General features: G+C 38.8%; 1 protein-coding gene across 1 annotated transcript; it reads right to left on the reverse strand.

Moving 5' to 3' along the window:
- Positions 1–628: 628 nt before the first annotated feature.
- Positions 629–15,294, reverse strand: lman2lb (lectin, mannose-binding 2-like b). The gene is made up of 8 exons (XM_044196135.1): positions 15,019–15,294; positions 14,002–14,120; positions 13,719–13,836; positions 10,029–10,111; positions 9,370–9,531; positions 8,904–9,018; positions 8,560–8,676; positions 629–7,730 (listed from the first exon to the last, which is right to left on the reverse strand). Exons 1-8 carry the CDS (start codon positions 15,221–15,223, stop codon positions 7,588–7,590), a joined length of 1,062 nt encoding a protein of 353 aa, XP_044052070.1. The 5' UTR covers positions 15,224–15,294; the 3' UTR covers positions 629–7,587.
- Between the last annotated feature and the right edge of the window lie 888 nt (positions 15,295–16,182).

Consider the following 16,182-nt stretch of genomic DNA (forward strand, 5'->3'; position numbering starts at 1 on the left):
AATATAATTAGGGAAGGACTAACAAGCAATGGCAAGACAGTGGGAGGTGGAGGAAAAGGGCAGGCAGTTTTTTTCTATTTATCCAAGGGTCAATAGGCATATTGAGGATGATATCAAGATGATATGGTTGGGGCACTGTGGGCTGTGGAGTGGTCTACTGTTGGTGGGGAAACACCAGGAGGGAAATGTGAAGAATGTGGAGTGATGGAGTTTATTCAACATGTGCTGCTTCAGTGCCAGGGGTATACAGAAGAAAGGAAGACCTTGTTTGAGGAAGTGGCCAAGATGGGAGTGAAGACATTCTCCTTAAAAGGGGAGAGTAAAAATAAAAACCAAATTGCTAGAAATATCACTGACATTCTTTGTTCTACGGGCCTGTATTCAAGGATATAGGCCATTAGGGGCTGACTAAGAAATATTAACTATTCCATCCAGAGTGAGGCAACAATGCGCTGAATGCGCCTAGCCTGCCATATAATTCCACAAGAAGACGACAACTAAGGCCTCTGTCTACCAACTGGTGGTAAAAAATATCTAAGCCTACAGGACCAACACAAGAGGTGGGGCATCCACACTTATCAATTACAATAAAGAGCAGCAGAGAGACAGAAGTAGGAGAGTAGTCCGGTTTGTCATGAGAGTGTAGCTTTAATAAAAAGTGAGTGTCAGCAAACAAATTTGAAATGATCAACAGTTTATCTGCCTTCTTTATTTCCTCTGTTCAAATACACAAGTATTTGGACATCAGCTAGTAACTCACAATAGCTCCCGAAGCTTCTATTTTCACTCTACTGTTCTGTTCAGTTCCCCCTGGCATTTTGTTTTTCACCATTGTACACAATTTCACTCAACGAAAAGTTATTGAACAGGGAGCTCTCCGAACTAAAGAGCTTGCTAACGGCTAGTTAGCAAACTGATTAGCTTGGCTCAGTCGCTAACGGAACAATAAGTTCACACAGTTTATTGAAAAGACATATTGGTACCATCGACTCCTGTCTCATAACTGTCTGCAAACCATTCCTCTTTAGTGGAAGTTTAAACTTCAACAGAGGAGGTTAAATAAAAGTGAATGGTGCAACACAGCTAATTTTTAGACTCTCTGGCCCTCTGTTACCTCAGCCTACATCTATGCCTCAACACAATATGATTGGGGATGTCTATGGAGAGTTCCTTTCTGAAGCATGTGTAAACTTTCTATATCGTGTGCAATCAACTGAATTTGCCACAAGTGGACTCCAATCCAATTCTCGAGATTTATTAAGGACCCCATTTACACTTACCGTAAAACTTCAATTAAAAGCCGAGCCTCAATTAAACGCCAAGTCCTTTATACTGGCCGGGTGTGGCTACAGGTTTTGACAAACGAACACAGGTCTCAATTATATGTCGGATCTTTGGATGTATAAAACCTCTTAAAGCTAGGGTAGCTATTGGTAATGTATTTCAGAAGCATTTTTTGTTATATTTGTTGAAATTATCTTTACATCCCGACAGAAATCAATAAATCAAACGCTATGGCATTAAAAAAAAAAAAAAAAAAAAGGAAAACTAGATTTACGGGGTCCAAGCCTCCGGTTCAAGTCGCAACAGGCGGCCCACAGAGGCAGTGCAAGTCGGACCTGCAGTCCCACGAGCGCAATGCAAGTCGCAGGCAGAGATTAGAACAGAGATTGGAAAACATGGGCAGCTCTTTGTCCTGAAGCAGAATTGGAGCGATTAGAATGTTTAGAAGAGATGAATATTAACAGGGATGTGTGTCCTAATGAAAAAGAAGAAATCCAAGATTTAAAGCCACTAGAAAGAAGGGCAGTGTCAGTTGAATTTCAAATACAGAAATAATGAAAAAGTGATGACTCCCTATCTTTGAAGCGGTCGTGAAGTCTGAATGTGTCCACTCCTCGATTATTTATATCCCTTTAGTCCGTAAAGGCCCACCGATCAGAAGAATCAAAACTAAAATTAAGTTAAAAAAACTACAGTAACCTTCGGCTTTCATCCTTTCTAAAGGTAGGCTACCGATATTTCGATATGAGGCTCTCTCGCTCTTTGTGCGTGCGTGAGGTTGGCCTAGACGCAGCAGAAGCCCGGGCTATTAATTGAAGTTTTACGATAGTCACTTTTTGTCTCTTGGGCGTATCAGATAGCTATCTGATCTCAAAAAAGCTAAGTGTAAATGCATCCAAGAAGCATTCAAGATGGATTGAAATCCAATTGCTCAAACCACCTCAGGAGGTGGTGTAGTGTTTATCTGATCCCTGATCAGTTCAACCACTGAATGATCTGTATGGGTGAGGGGAGAGCCTGTGATGATAAAACTTTTGTCTAGCTCGTAGGTCATAAATACAATTGATTCATGTGTTTTAGGTTCTCTCTTTGTGAATAGTTGCTAGGTAAACTTTTATTGTACTAAACTGTGTCCGAAATCTCATCTGGATTTTACCCGGATACAAGACCCTTGAAATGTGTAAATGGGGCCAAGGATGCACCTGAGATCAATTAGATGTCCCATAGCAAAGGCTCTGAATACATGTAGATTTAATTTTTGGATTAATAAAAATTAAACGCATGTTTTTGCTTCTTCTTTATAGGTTATTATGTGTACAATTAAGTGCCAATAATACAATAATAGTGACAATAATAGTGTGCAAAAAGTGAGCGAGTCTGAATACTTTCCAGAGCAATTGTATTTCAGATCTTGGGTGCAATAAGGGCCTAAATACGAAACCATGTAAGTATTTAGATCAAATCTCATGCATTTGACGGTCTTGGGTTTTAACATCTAAAGCATGTATGAAGTATTCATAAAAATCGGTCATAGAGTGAGACAAAGAAATAATACATTACCACATGAAATCACAAAATCACCATAGAAACTTTTACTGAGAGAAAAAAAAAAATCAATCACAGGAGCATAAACATATACCCTTCACTCACATTTTTTAGACAATGGTTTTGATTAGCAAAATTAAAGCAGAATTGGCTTAACATTTGCCCCAATGATGGCCCATGGTGAATTCAATGATAAATACAGTAAAGAAAAAAAAAAGTCACCTACATAGACAATTAGAGGAAAAGAGAAATAACAGTAAACCTTTTAAAAAGGACAATATTATATCTACCAAAAAAAAAAATCCTGCTTCTTTCTAAGTTTTGTAGACAAAGCTATAACTCTAGCAATGACAGTACAGTGGTTTTAAATTCTATTCAACTGACTGACTGATATGGTTTCAAACAGCTGAGAACCAAAAGTACATGCAACTGAATGAAAATCACTCCTACAAATATCTCACTGTAACAAAAATGTGAATGTCTTTTACTTAACTGAAAGTTAAAGTTGAAGTGGAGTGCTTTTTGGGGGGCAATAGCCTCCCAATTAAGGACATTTACATCCATACACACATTTATTATTATGTACTCTTGATGCTTCTGCTCAGATAAACACATATCAAACTTGACATTAGTTTTTGTGCAGATTTGGCTTCTGGATTCCCCCCCCTGGTGAGAGCATGAGGTTTGTTGAGAAAAGTACAAAACCTCACACGAGAGGCCTGTAGTCAGAAAACACTGACTGAAGCTTAAACCATTCCTGGAATATGGTGCAGTTTGCACCATCATATGACCAAACCAAGAATATCAACACAATTATTCACATACAAGTGCAAAGACCAATACCATAAAAGTAGACTTACAGGTCTTTCTGCAAGAGTACAGATTTTCTGTCTTTTTTTTTGGGGGGGGGGGTGACAAGGTTCAATTGGAACTCTGCTGATTTAACACATCAAAGTCTGTTTACAGGTGTTGGGGAGTACTAATTCATATGTAAAAAAGTTGTATAAAGCCTTTTGTGGCTCCAGAGGGAGCTGTGTGGCATTTGATAAATTGCCTCAAGTGGTCACTTTTGAAAATGTTTCAAAATGAGCTTACCAGACCTCTGAAACCCTCGAGGCTACATTAGCCGCTACAAGCATAACACACCCGAATCTCCAACTGAACTGGTGGCGGTCGAGTTGCATTGTGGGTAATGTAGTTGCCAGGTTTGGACAAGGAAGAATAATGCGTGGAATAAAAGTGATTATATCTCTGGTTCTGCTGCATACAGATTTTTTTTTAAACTGTCCATCCTGAGTCTGTAAATGTTACAGGAGTGCAATGCTAAATTGGAAGAGTACTTTTTTTAAAAATTACATAAAACTGAAATTTTCTTTCAACTTAAGGAATTTGATTTCTCACTGGAGCACATCTTAACATCTCATTGCTTCAAAATTTTGCAGAGTGAAAACCCACCAATTTCTGTGGAATTCTGTTACTGCAGGCCCCAATTTGAGCTTTTTTCATGGAAGACATTTGACATGTCACAGTAAGAAAAGCACAGATAAAAATAATAAAATGAATGATGACTGAATTCCATTTAGCTGCTTAAGTTTCAGGATCCTGTGCATGCTGGCTCACTGTCACACTGTCATGGCTAACTGAGGCACTTGAATATAATAGAGCCATGGTTAATGTGATTAGTTAGACTTGTGCTTTTCCTACTATGACAAGTCAAAATGTCTGTTGTGAAAAAGGCCTATTTGAATATCCCCTCATGTCCAATGGATGCGGCTGTGTCACCTCTCCATCGCAGGTCAGATGTCCACTGCAAATGTGTCAGGAGTGGAGCGTCTTCAAGCAGTCTGTTCTTGAGCAGACACATTTCCAATATTGTTTTAAAATTGTTTTGTGTTTTACAAGTATATCATGCTCATTTATGACACTGACATTAATGATACTTTTTGGTTGTACTTGACTCATTTTAATTACAGCAGACAGCTCTCTGTCTCATCTATATATTAGCAGAGGGAAAACCAGGAAAACTGTAGTACTCACTCTCGTGCTTCAGAAAAGCTAGTTTTACAGTATGTAAAGCTACAAATGAAATGCATCGTTAAGGAGCAACTTTACACCCCGTTTTAGTTTGATCACAACCTCTTAGCAAATTCAAATAAGTATTTGAACCCCAACACACACCCCTGCCCAAACCCTTCACAGCTGTCAGATTGTTTCTCCAATGTTCCTCTCTCATCCTGTCTAAAATATTGACTGTATATAAAGATGGACGACATGACAGCTCCCCAAAAGTGAAGCCAAAACATCTCGATCGCCCCCTGGTGGCTGGCTGCAGTATAGGTCATAAACCCCGCCCCCCCACATGTTAGCGGATAGGACATGGGCCAAACTAAAAAAAACCCTGATCACTAATGTGCAAACTCTGACGTCAACAGTGCAAGATATATATTTTGGCTTAAATTTTTTATTTTTTTTTTTTACAGTGGGGGGAAGTGGAGACAGGTCATCCATCCTTCTATACAGTCTATGGTCTAAACTGATGCATTTCAGCTTTTTTTTAGATGTTTTAATGCCTCGATATTACCACTTTAAGGCCAGCCAGAGTTCATAGAACTGTAGTTACAAATGTAACTCTGGCAAGCTGACTCTGACTAATCTGGCAGGTAATTGTTTGCGTTTCACTCGCACGAATCGAACTTTCTCACCAGTCAAAATTGAAAGCAGTTACACCCCCCCCCAGTCCCCTGTCTCCACCTTCATGGACTGTGGTTCAGAGCCGTTTAAACTGCTAGCTTAATGTTAGAGTGAGAGTGACAGAATAGGGGATGTGGATGAGTGGCAGGGAGTCTGTAAATTTGTCCCTAACACTGTAACCCTGATCAACACTGTACTCTATTACTAGTAAGCTAGTAGTTCTACATGTACATTACATGTAATTTACTAACTTATGGATTTAGTAGTAGTAGTATTTCTACTACTGCAACTCTCATTTTCACACTCTCAATCTTTCATACTCTATACTGTCCACACTGCTGACAGTTGATTGCTGTGTTTATTGTTTATATGCTGGGGGTGGAGAGGTGAACATGACATCACCCTGTAGCTTGGAGGCGGAGTGTCCCATGGGACATGATAGATTTTCAAAGATTTTTGGTGGGTCAAGTGCATAGAACTACTGCATTTTCTTTGCAAAGAAAAAATAACTTCTGTTGTAATGAACGCATTAGAATGGGACAAGGATCTATAGACAATGTAATAAAATGACAGTACATGTAATTTACTAACTCAAAAAAGTGGATTTAGTGGTAAGTTACTCTTTAAATGTTACTCTGACAAATGTCAACAGACATTGCTTCTGCAAAAATAGACTGGGCGCACAATAACAGTGGAATGGAGAAAAGAGCCATATGTGAGACGCACTGGTCACCAGTCTGATGGACATTGGCACACCAGCTAGAAAGGCAGCGGATCGTTTCTGGCAGCCATGACAAAGCCAGATTGTGACACAGCCGCATCCATTGGACGCTGGGGGGTAAGGCATACAGCTTGTATGACGGCAGCAGTTATATTCCAGGTAAAAAAAACTAAACAGTATTCATATTCACATACTCTTCAATTTACTCAATCTCACATTTGACTACATGATCCTGCATATGGCTATTAAATTCACAGTAAATGCTACAGCAAAAGTCAAAAGCAACATGATCATAAATGAATTGGTTGATGAAATAACGAAATGTTTCTATTAACAGGTCTGATGGAATTCAGTGCCACAGAAAAAGATACATTTGTTAAAATGAAAACTGGTGCTAAACATTATATTTGGGGCACAACAGTGACAAACTGATTTTGGACAAACCTTGACATGCACTTATCATAACTGAGAACTGTTAGCAACTTTAGAAAGTAGATAAAGCCAAATAACTTGATGATGTCAAATTGAAAATAAAAGGGGAGCTCACACCTGCGGAAAGGACTGGAACATAAAGGAAGACCTTGTCATTATTTGTCCTTGCTAGGCACTTCAAAGAGCACTGCTGACTCAGATTCGTCCTTTAACATACAACATAGAGCGCGATATATCATCAATCATACATTTACAAACAGCTAACATAAATCCACTTAAGCTGATTTGTGCTTTGCCTGGCTTTTAAGGTGCATGGGAGCTCTTTTTCAGTGTAGCAAAAAGAAGTCTACAATGATCCACAGGTTGATTGGTCTTCACAACAGCTACAAGTCAGATTAAAGCTGCATGTTGGCAGCACCAAGTGGCAGTAAGAGGTAACAACACTTTAAACTTCAGTACCACAAAATCCTTCAACATGATGTCAGTAAACTACACACAGCATCTGTGATAGATTCTGAAGTTTTTGATTGTCTCTTCCTGTTGATAAAGAAGTGACCACTACTGACACCAGAAACTCATAGGGGCGAATATGTTAAATCTTCAGTGTGCTTTAAGTTGAGATGAGTGTATTTTAACACAAAAAAAATCTACTTGAGCAGCTTTATCTCATCTATCGTCCATAACATGAAACAAAAAAAAGAAGAAGAAAAAAAAAAAGAATATTTCACAGCTGGCTCACCTGTTCATGATCTCTTCAGCTGTTCATCTCGGCTCTTGGCTCTGGGCTTCAGACCCATGAGGTTGTTAATTCGATTGTATGGTCCAGTAAAGCTACGGCAGTCTTTGCATTGTTGTGTTGTATACTGATTAAGAAACATACATCTGAAAACCTATGTGGATCAATGGTTCTCTGATCAATAGAAACGTTTGCGTCTGTTTTCCTTCCAGCGCCCATAAACCATCAGCCCTACCACTGCCAGCACACCTAGGCCCAGGATGGTGAAGAGGAGGGTGAAGAAGAACTGGACTCCGCCCATTCCTTCCTCCTGGACTTCCACTGCAAAGGAAAAGGATGAGATTCATTATCAAACAGATCAGGGTTCCCAGCAGTTTACCTTTATACAACCACTTTATGAAGAGGGATTTATTTTACACCAAGGCTCTCTCCCCTCAAAATGTAAAAATCACACCAAATTTTGCTATTAACTGCTTCCACAAAATAAAATTTGGTTATGTCACAGTGAGTATCATTGATCATGATGGGACGACTACTACTTAGCCTGTGAAAACAGTTGTATAATGTCTTCTGTGGTTCTTGAAAGTCTTTCTAAAGCCTGAGATGTCATCAGGGTAATCTATAATAAAGTTTTTTCGGGGGGGTTGTTTACACAAATCCAAATGTTTAATTGACAAAACTAATAGTTTTAAGTCTACAATTAGTCTAAAAGTTTCTTTGGAAGCTATGGCCATTTCCCAAGAAGAGGAAGCCTTATGAAAAATGCTACTGAGTTGCATTATGGGAAGTGAGGGATCCTGTGTGTTTGGAACTTGACCCATTTGTAGGGATTAAAATTATATTTTAGCCTCCACCTTTTTTGTTAAATTGTACAGAAAAGATGAGGTAGTCAGACAAACAGAGAGACACCACAATCTTTTTGCTACCTTAAAAAAGAAAGTTGAGAGAATACTTTTGAGCAGCAGCGGGAAGCCTCAAAGTGCACTTAAATGAAACACAATCTTTACCTCGTCACGAGGCTGGAAATTATGAGTGATGGTAATATTTAATAAGTTGAATCTAGGTGTCTATATGTTCTATGATCATCTAATCTTATGTGAAAAAAAAAACTTTAGAGTCAACAGAGTGGAGAGGGCCATGTTGCATCTACCTTGGAACTGTTCCACGTTGTCAACACTGGGGATGGTGACCTCCTCCTCTTCCTCCTCCTCAGGAGTCTTCTCTACTGTCAGCTGGTACAACTTCATGGAGATGATGTCATGGTTATCTAGAGCAACATGCACAAGTCAGTAATTAACACTTGAAGAGGGAATTCACACAAACCTTGTGCCCATTCACTTTAGCATCGGTGGTGTTTGGGAGGGAAGATAATTTTGCGCCTCTTCTGTCAACTTACTGGAATTTCCCTAAAGATGTAAGTAAAGTTTCATTCCACTTAATCTAATTAAACAGAGGTTCCCAGTGGTCAAGCAGCCTTCAGATGATTCTTCATACCTGATAGGTCTCCAGTGGCGGAGGAAGCACCAAAGAAGTAGCCTGTAGGCATCCGCAGTCCTTTGATGTCAGCACAGTCTTTCCATTCCTGCTTACCATCTACGTCCACCATAAGCTGGAGGGCGGAGGAAGGTCAGTATGAGTCACTGATGGAGGATAAACTAATGCTAGGAGTTCTCTTTCTAAACTTTTTTCTATTTTTAAATTTCATAGGTATTACTTCAGTGCCATGAATGGGAATCCTTTAACCTGAAAAGATTTTTCATACCATCATCATCATCCTGGGCTTTAAATCCTGCCTTGAAGATGTTTCCATGATGAAAAAAATTCAACTTATAGGCCACTCGGTAATTGTCATTTTTTCACTTAATGACATGACAATGTAACATTTATAAACAAACAACCTTCTAAAAACCAACATGTAAATATAATTTGTCAATCCCAACCTAATTAGAGTGTTTCATACCGTGAGTCTGTTTTTGGAGTATCTGACGAGGAGAAACGTGTCATAGATTGTGTTGCGCACCATAGCCATACATCCTCCTAGCTCAGTGGGCCGTCCATCATAATCGTGGTCATATGACAGAGTCCCATTCCCCAGCATCACTGATATATACGGGAAAGTCCTCTGCGAGGAAGACGTGGGAGTTAAACATACAACACTGGTTATAACACAGACACCTTCAAAGTACACCATTACACTGCTATTTCAGTTGTAGTATCACAATCCGACATTCGACAGAACTAATGCATCAAAACAGACGTATGTAATGACATAACATGGGATGGTGAACTGGTGAAGATAATGGTTGAACATTCTCAGCTCATGGAATAAATAACTGTTTCTGATGCTACCTGAGTTCCAGGTTGTGTCCTCAGCACATTCAAGAGGGTTGCACAAAGAGAAATATGACACACTTTTGGGATTGCTTTAATACTGAAAATAAGAGGCCCACGCAAGACTAGCAGGCTGTACTGTGCAAGGCTTTTACACGGCATGCCAGGATTGTCTGAATTCAATCACTTCTGGGACAAAAAAAAAAAAAATCACTTTTGACATGTTCATGTGGTCTCTATTTAGAAAAATACGATAACATGAAACAGAAGCTGCCAACTGTCACTCACATCATGGCTCTTGTCAGCGTTGAGGTAAGTATCCACAAATATTCCAAGTCCAATGAACTGGTTCATGTTGCCAAACACAGGACCTGCAAAGACAGAGTGAGGTACATCAGGGCGTTTCTCACAACAAACAGCACAGAATGTCTGAGCTGTTTGATGTGCTTATAGTAGTTTCACTACAAACATAATGGAACAATCTTAAACCCCATTCAGAAGGGAGTAATATTACAGGGGGAGGTTGAAAAATGTCCTTCTCTCTTGGAATGAAATGACAGGAGCAGATACTGTAGACAATGATATGCTGCGGGAAAACCATGTAACCTTCATCATAGGCGAGCTCAGGACTGTCACAATCATGAAATTTTCATTTTAATTGTCATACAATTAAGTGGATTAACGATTTAATTGCAGTGTCCGAAATTAACTTTTTGACTCACCAGCCAATGGGACTAGTAGATGAAAAAATCCACCAGCCAAGCATATTTTTTACTGGCCAAAATAAGAATTTGCCTTTTTGTGTAACATACATTTGTTTCAGTACATTTCATTGAGATAATAAGGTATTATGTTGAATACAAACTTAAAGAAAAATTTGAAGCTAAATTATTTTAATATACTGATCAACCTTATTTGTTCGTGATGTCCACGCCCCCGGCCATTATCTTTTGTTCCTGCCCCACACATTGTCTCCGTCCATGTGTGTTTTTTGTAGTAACTTAAAAGTGCCACAAGATGGCAGTAGCTACATTTGAAGTACTGTATGGAAACCGTGTGAGTCACTGAATTTTTCACAACACGATCTTGCAAATATTTTGCAATTAGGAAATTAAGCGAAGCCATGTTTCCATCCAAGCATTTTAATGCGAATGATCTAATAAGAAAAGCTAAATGGAAGCGACGAAATTCACTTGTTGACTTTCCTTTTGTCCATAAAGAGTTTATGCGACAAATAGGCAATGGAAACCTGTTTGTCAAATAAATAACTATGCAGCGAATATTACATGACAGATCAGCTGTTTGGTCCGTTTACATTGCACAACAATTGTAAGCTGGGTTTAAACAAAACAGAAATTAAGTAGCAAAGGATTGTCTGTAAATGATCTCCAGCATAACAGAGTTGTGAAACGCACTGCTGCACCCGAAGGTGAGACTCTCCACTATAAATAAAGAGATCCATTATTGGCTCATATGAGCTGAAACAAAAAAACCTGCCAAATAGCTGTAAGGTCTACACAGCCAAGCTCTTTTCCCACCATATTTTTTTTGCCTCAACCCAGCTGATGGAAACACACCTAATTCACATTCTAGTTGTTGCAACATTTCTATCACCGTCTTAAAATTCCCTTGACTGTGGAATCTAACGATTGTGCAAAATGATCGCAGTTAGATCCAATAATCGCGATTAGCCAATCATCTAATAATTGCGACAGGCCTAGGCAAGCTTAGTATTATTTTTAATATTAGTATTATTTACCACTAATTATTTATCTGTAATTTAATTATTAACACACACACACACACACACACACAGCTAAAAAGCTACCTAAATGTTTCTCTGGATGTCAATTACTTTCTTTACTTTCACAGTAAGAAAGGGATTGGTATCTGCATCAATGTGTAGCTTACTACACATAAAATGAGCTCTGCTCTACAAAGGTAGACCAGCAAAGACAGAATCACCTGTAACATGACACTGATGAGTTTGTGGGGTCTTGGTCTCATAATGTTTATCTTTACATTTTCCTTCATCATGTGAGTTAACTGATGTTAACGAGAGATCTATCAGAGCTTTTAAATTGCTGAGAAAGTAGAAAACATAATTGATTTTAAAAGAAAGACAACTAAGGCTAGGAACATTATTAAATCAGCAAAGAGAAACGCATGAAGACAATTTTGCGCTACCAGGGGAAATTAAATTAAATGAGGTCATGGTAGAAATATGCACAATACTTTTAAGACTACAAAGGATGGATATAGGGGTTCAGTTTAGTTGGCTCCCTGCTGTGTTAAAGGAAATGAACACATAGATAAATTGGCAAAGAAGGCTGAAAATTACATGATAACACAGTAATAAATGTAGCTTATGGTAGGGGAGAGGCAAAGTCTCTAATTAGAACAGCCATGATTAACGCCTGGCAGACGGGGTGGGATTCAGACACTTATGGGAGTCATTACTATAGAACACAGAAGAGGTGATCTTTACACAGCTAAGGACTGGGCACGCAGGTTAAAATTCAATACTATATTAGTGAGAAAAAGTCCGTCAGATCTTTGTCAGGTCTGTAATACTCCAGATGATGTTGAACACATTATTATGCACTGTAGTAAATGCAATTCAGAGAGGGAGACACTTAAAGACACAGTACATGAGGCAGGGCAGGAGTGGAGTTTAAAAGCATTATTAAAGTCAAGGATCCAGGGAACTCAGAAGGGGATTAATGTGTTTTATTATAGAGATAGGATTAGGAAATAAGGTGTAGTTTGTTTTTTTAACCAATCAGTATTCAGGTGATTTAATTAAAAATTACAGACATATGAGCTCCGGACCAGATTAAAATCCCTGATCAGTGCAACTCCCCTATAAAATAAATGTAGTCTGAATGGGACTTTAAGAGATTCACATAAGCTGTTATTCTTGCTGCTGTCTTATTTACACATTGTATTTTGTGTATTTAACATGTGTAGAAACAAAAAATAGGAATATTGTGGTTTTAGGAGCAGTTAGTGTTGAAGCTGGGAATGCACACATGGTGCCCCATGATGGTCTCTGGAGTCACTTTGCACAGAAATTAATTAATTATCACTGATGTAGCAATCATATCATCTGACTATGACACAGCAAAGTAAGATGTAGGGCTGAAACGATTCCTCGAGTAACTCAATTACGAAAAATCATCGATTCAGATTATTTGCAACAAAGCTTTGTTTAATCCATATAACTATATACAGCACACTGTGTTTCACACGGATGATTATTACTGTCGCACAATACGCTTAAGCCAAAGATACTCTATAACAAAAGATAACACATTACAGGCAGCGCCAATGGTATGAAATGGTATACACTTCTTGTCTCCTAAATGGGCGTGGTCGACTCTCCCCAGTTAAATAATAATAAATATAATAGTATTATTAAGCAAAGATTAATTAAACAGTTTAATTTCAGTTTTAACTTTTAATTCATGGTTTCACATATAAGTCCCATATAAGTTTAGATTTCTGTTTATCCGGTGGAAAAGCGACGTCGGCAGCACTGCAGTGAAACCAGACCGACGGTTAGAGAACAGATGTTGCCAGATATCGAGTGTGTGGTTGAGACAGAGACAGGTGTCGATCAAAGTTAATTTCCTCCTGATTTTTCTGTCTGAAAATTGCCATTTTAGCGTCAGAATGTTCATAAGATATGTGGCTTGTGAAAAATGGGTCCGATATTTACTCTGGTGACAATGGAGCGAAAGAATCTGTCATAATCTGTGCTCGTGTTCACTTCTCCCATTGGATTGAACAGACTCAGTGGCAGGGTAGTGGTGAAACCCACGTGACACAGATACAGGAAATGGCTCTCAAGTGAGCTGTCTCCCTTCTAAACCGTCTCTGCTTATGCTGTGTGTGATCACAGACTGTTCAAAGCGTCTTTTGTGTGATTTGACAGATGAGACATGACACCTCGAGAGTGATCCAGTCTCTACCTACCATTCTGCATACGATCTTTGGTTAACCAGATAGCCAGTCCATCCCCATTCAAATTCTTCTTTCCCAGGCCGTGGATTTTAAAGTGCACCTTGAGCTCCCAATCCAGCAAGAAGAAAGGCTAGAAAGCCACAGAAATAAAGACAGACAGGTTATTCCTGTGCTATGCTATGTGTACTATGCATTTGTGCTCATGTGAGAGTCAGGCAGATTAAGGTGTGGGATGTCTGGTAATGATGTAGTGTGCAGTGTGGGTGGGTTTTGCAGTTTGTTGCAGTAGACTTACAATTCGACTCCAAACTGCTCCCTGTCTGCTCTGCAGGTCTGGGGTCAGCCTCACATGGTCAGGTGTAACCATGGCAGTGCCCATCAGATCCCACTGTGAAGAACTAGAGAAACCCAACCCTGCACAACAATAATATATATACCTGTTAGCTACAGTAGTCACGCCAGTATATACAGTAACTTTTAGGGATTCCTCTAATTATTCTCTGTCAATGGACAATGCAATACAACAGGCTGCATATCAATCAAACTTTATTTGTATAGCACTTTTCATACAAACAAGATGTAGCACAAAGTGCTTCACACAAAATGACTGTCTAAACTGCCCTCTAAAATATCTCAATTTAAATGAATTGTACTTACCGCTAAAATACACACGAACTAAACTCTAACTTTGTTATTATGGTAAATTCGGCATATGAGTGATCCGCCACAAAAGCAATATCTAAATATTTTTGTTTAATTGTCTCTAACAACTTGATGGTGATAAAGGACCATGGCGGCTGCCATTTTACTGCATTTAATACTGACTGGTGTATAAGGAGCATGAAACCAACAAAATTACATAACACTCTTAACATAATTGTAACGTTAACTCCCCGCGAGAGCTGCACTTGTCGGAGCTAACTTTGTCGGAGCTGAGAAGACAGTTAACTTAGCTGGTTAAAGTTACGTTACTTGTAAGCAAGACTTTATTAGCATTACTATTAACTAGCTAACGTTAAGTGTTGTTCGATTCTAAGCTAACAGTAGCTAATCCCCGACAGTATTGAGACATATGATGTGTAAATTACGTCAAGTGTTAACCACAAGTGCCTGAGGGGAACATAGTTTCTCTTAATTAATTATTATACTCAGCAGATGATACAGCATTAGCTATCCAATAATTGGTCTAAATTGAGCGAAATGCTCATTTACGATACGAGAAATTGATATTGTTGGTTAATATTAACTTAGTTTAGCTATGTTACACTCGTTAAGGTAACCGCTTGGGTTAGCTCGTTGACATTAAACTTACCACGGTATGGCTTTACCAGAGAATATTCCCGCTTCAAAAACTCCTCCATAAAGTCCTGGTTGTCTGCCAGCGACTGGCTCATCAAAATACAAACGGTAACAAACAAACATGTTAATTCACGGATGTTTTTTAAATGGAACATTGGATATAAAAAACAGAAACTTCTCAATCGGTCCAGATTTAATTTAGTTACAGCGACAACCATCTTAACACTCCCACTTTCTTCTTCTTCTTCTTCTTCGTCGTCGTCTTCTTCTTCGTCTTCTTCTTCTGATGTTTTATGGCGGTTGGCAAACAGCTTTTGGTGCATTACCGCCACCTTCTGAAATGGAGTGTGGATCAGAATAGTCATGTCTACCCAATATTCCATCCATCCATCCATCCATTTGGAGCCTATCCCAGTGACTTTGGGCCTTAGGCAGGGTACACCCTGGACAGTGGCCAACTCGTCGCAGGGCTGTCTACCCAATATTCTTCTTCTAAATCCTGTCTTTTCCAAAAAACTAAATATTGCCCTGTAGCCCACATGACCTGAGTTCAGTTGAAGTAACTCCTTTATTCCAAACTTGATGCGATCTCTTGCCAGTTTGTTTTTTAGCATCTGTCTTTCCTGCAAGTACCTAGGACAATTGATAATTGCATGTTCTATTGTTCCCTGTATGTTACAATACTCGCACATACCAGTCTCATGTTTATCAATTATCTTAAGTGTTCTATTAAGACCAGTATGCCCAAACCTCATTCTCGAGATAATGTCTTCTTCTTTTTTTGTTCTACTGGTTTCCCTCATTTCTCCTACTTTCTTTTGGATTCTATGGTAATGTCTACATTTAGTTTCCCCGTTCCAAATTTCCTGCCATTTCTTTTTCATTTCTACTTTGATTATGCTTTTAACTTCAGCCTTACTATAATTTACTGTCATATTTCCTTCTACTTTCTCAGTTGCATCTTTTGCATATTTGTCTGCCAGTTCATTTCCCTCTACCTCTGTATGTGCTGGAATCCAAATAATTTCACTATTATTCCTGCTTCAGTAATTCTGAAGATAGTTTGGGTTATTTCCAGCATAATGTCCTGTCTTGCTTCTGACTGTATTCTCTTGAAACTGGTTAACACACTATTAGAATCTGAACCTATTAAAACTTTGCCTGGTTTGATGCTTTC

The sequence above is a fragment of the Siniperca chuatsi genome, linkage group LG5 (assembly GCF_020085105.1).
Source record: "Siniperca chuatsi isolate FFG_IHB_CAS linkage group LG5, ASM2008510v1, whole genome shotgun sequence".
Taxonomy (NCBI): Eukaryota; Metazoa; Chordata; class Actinopteri; order Centrarchiformes; family Sinipercidae; genus Siniperca; species Siniperca chuatsi.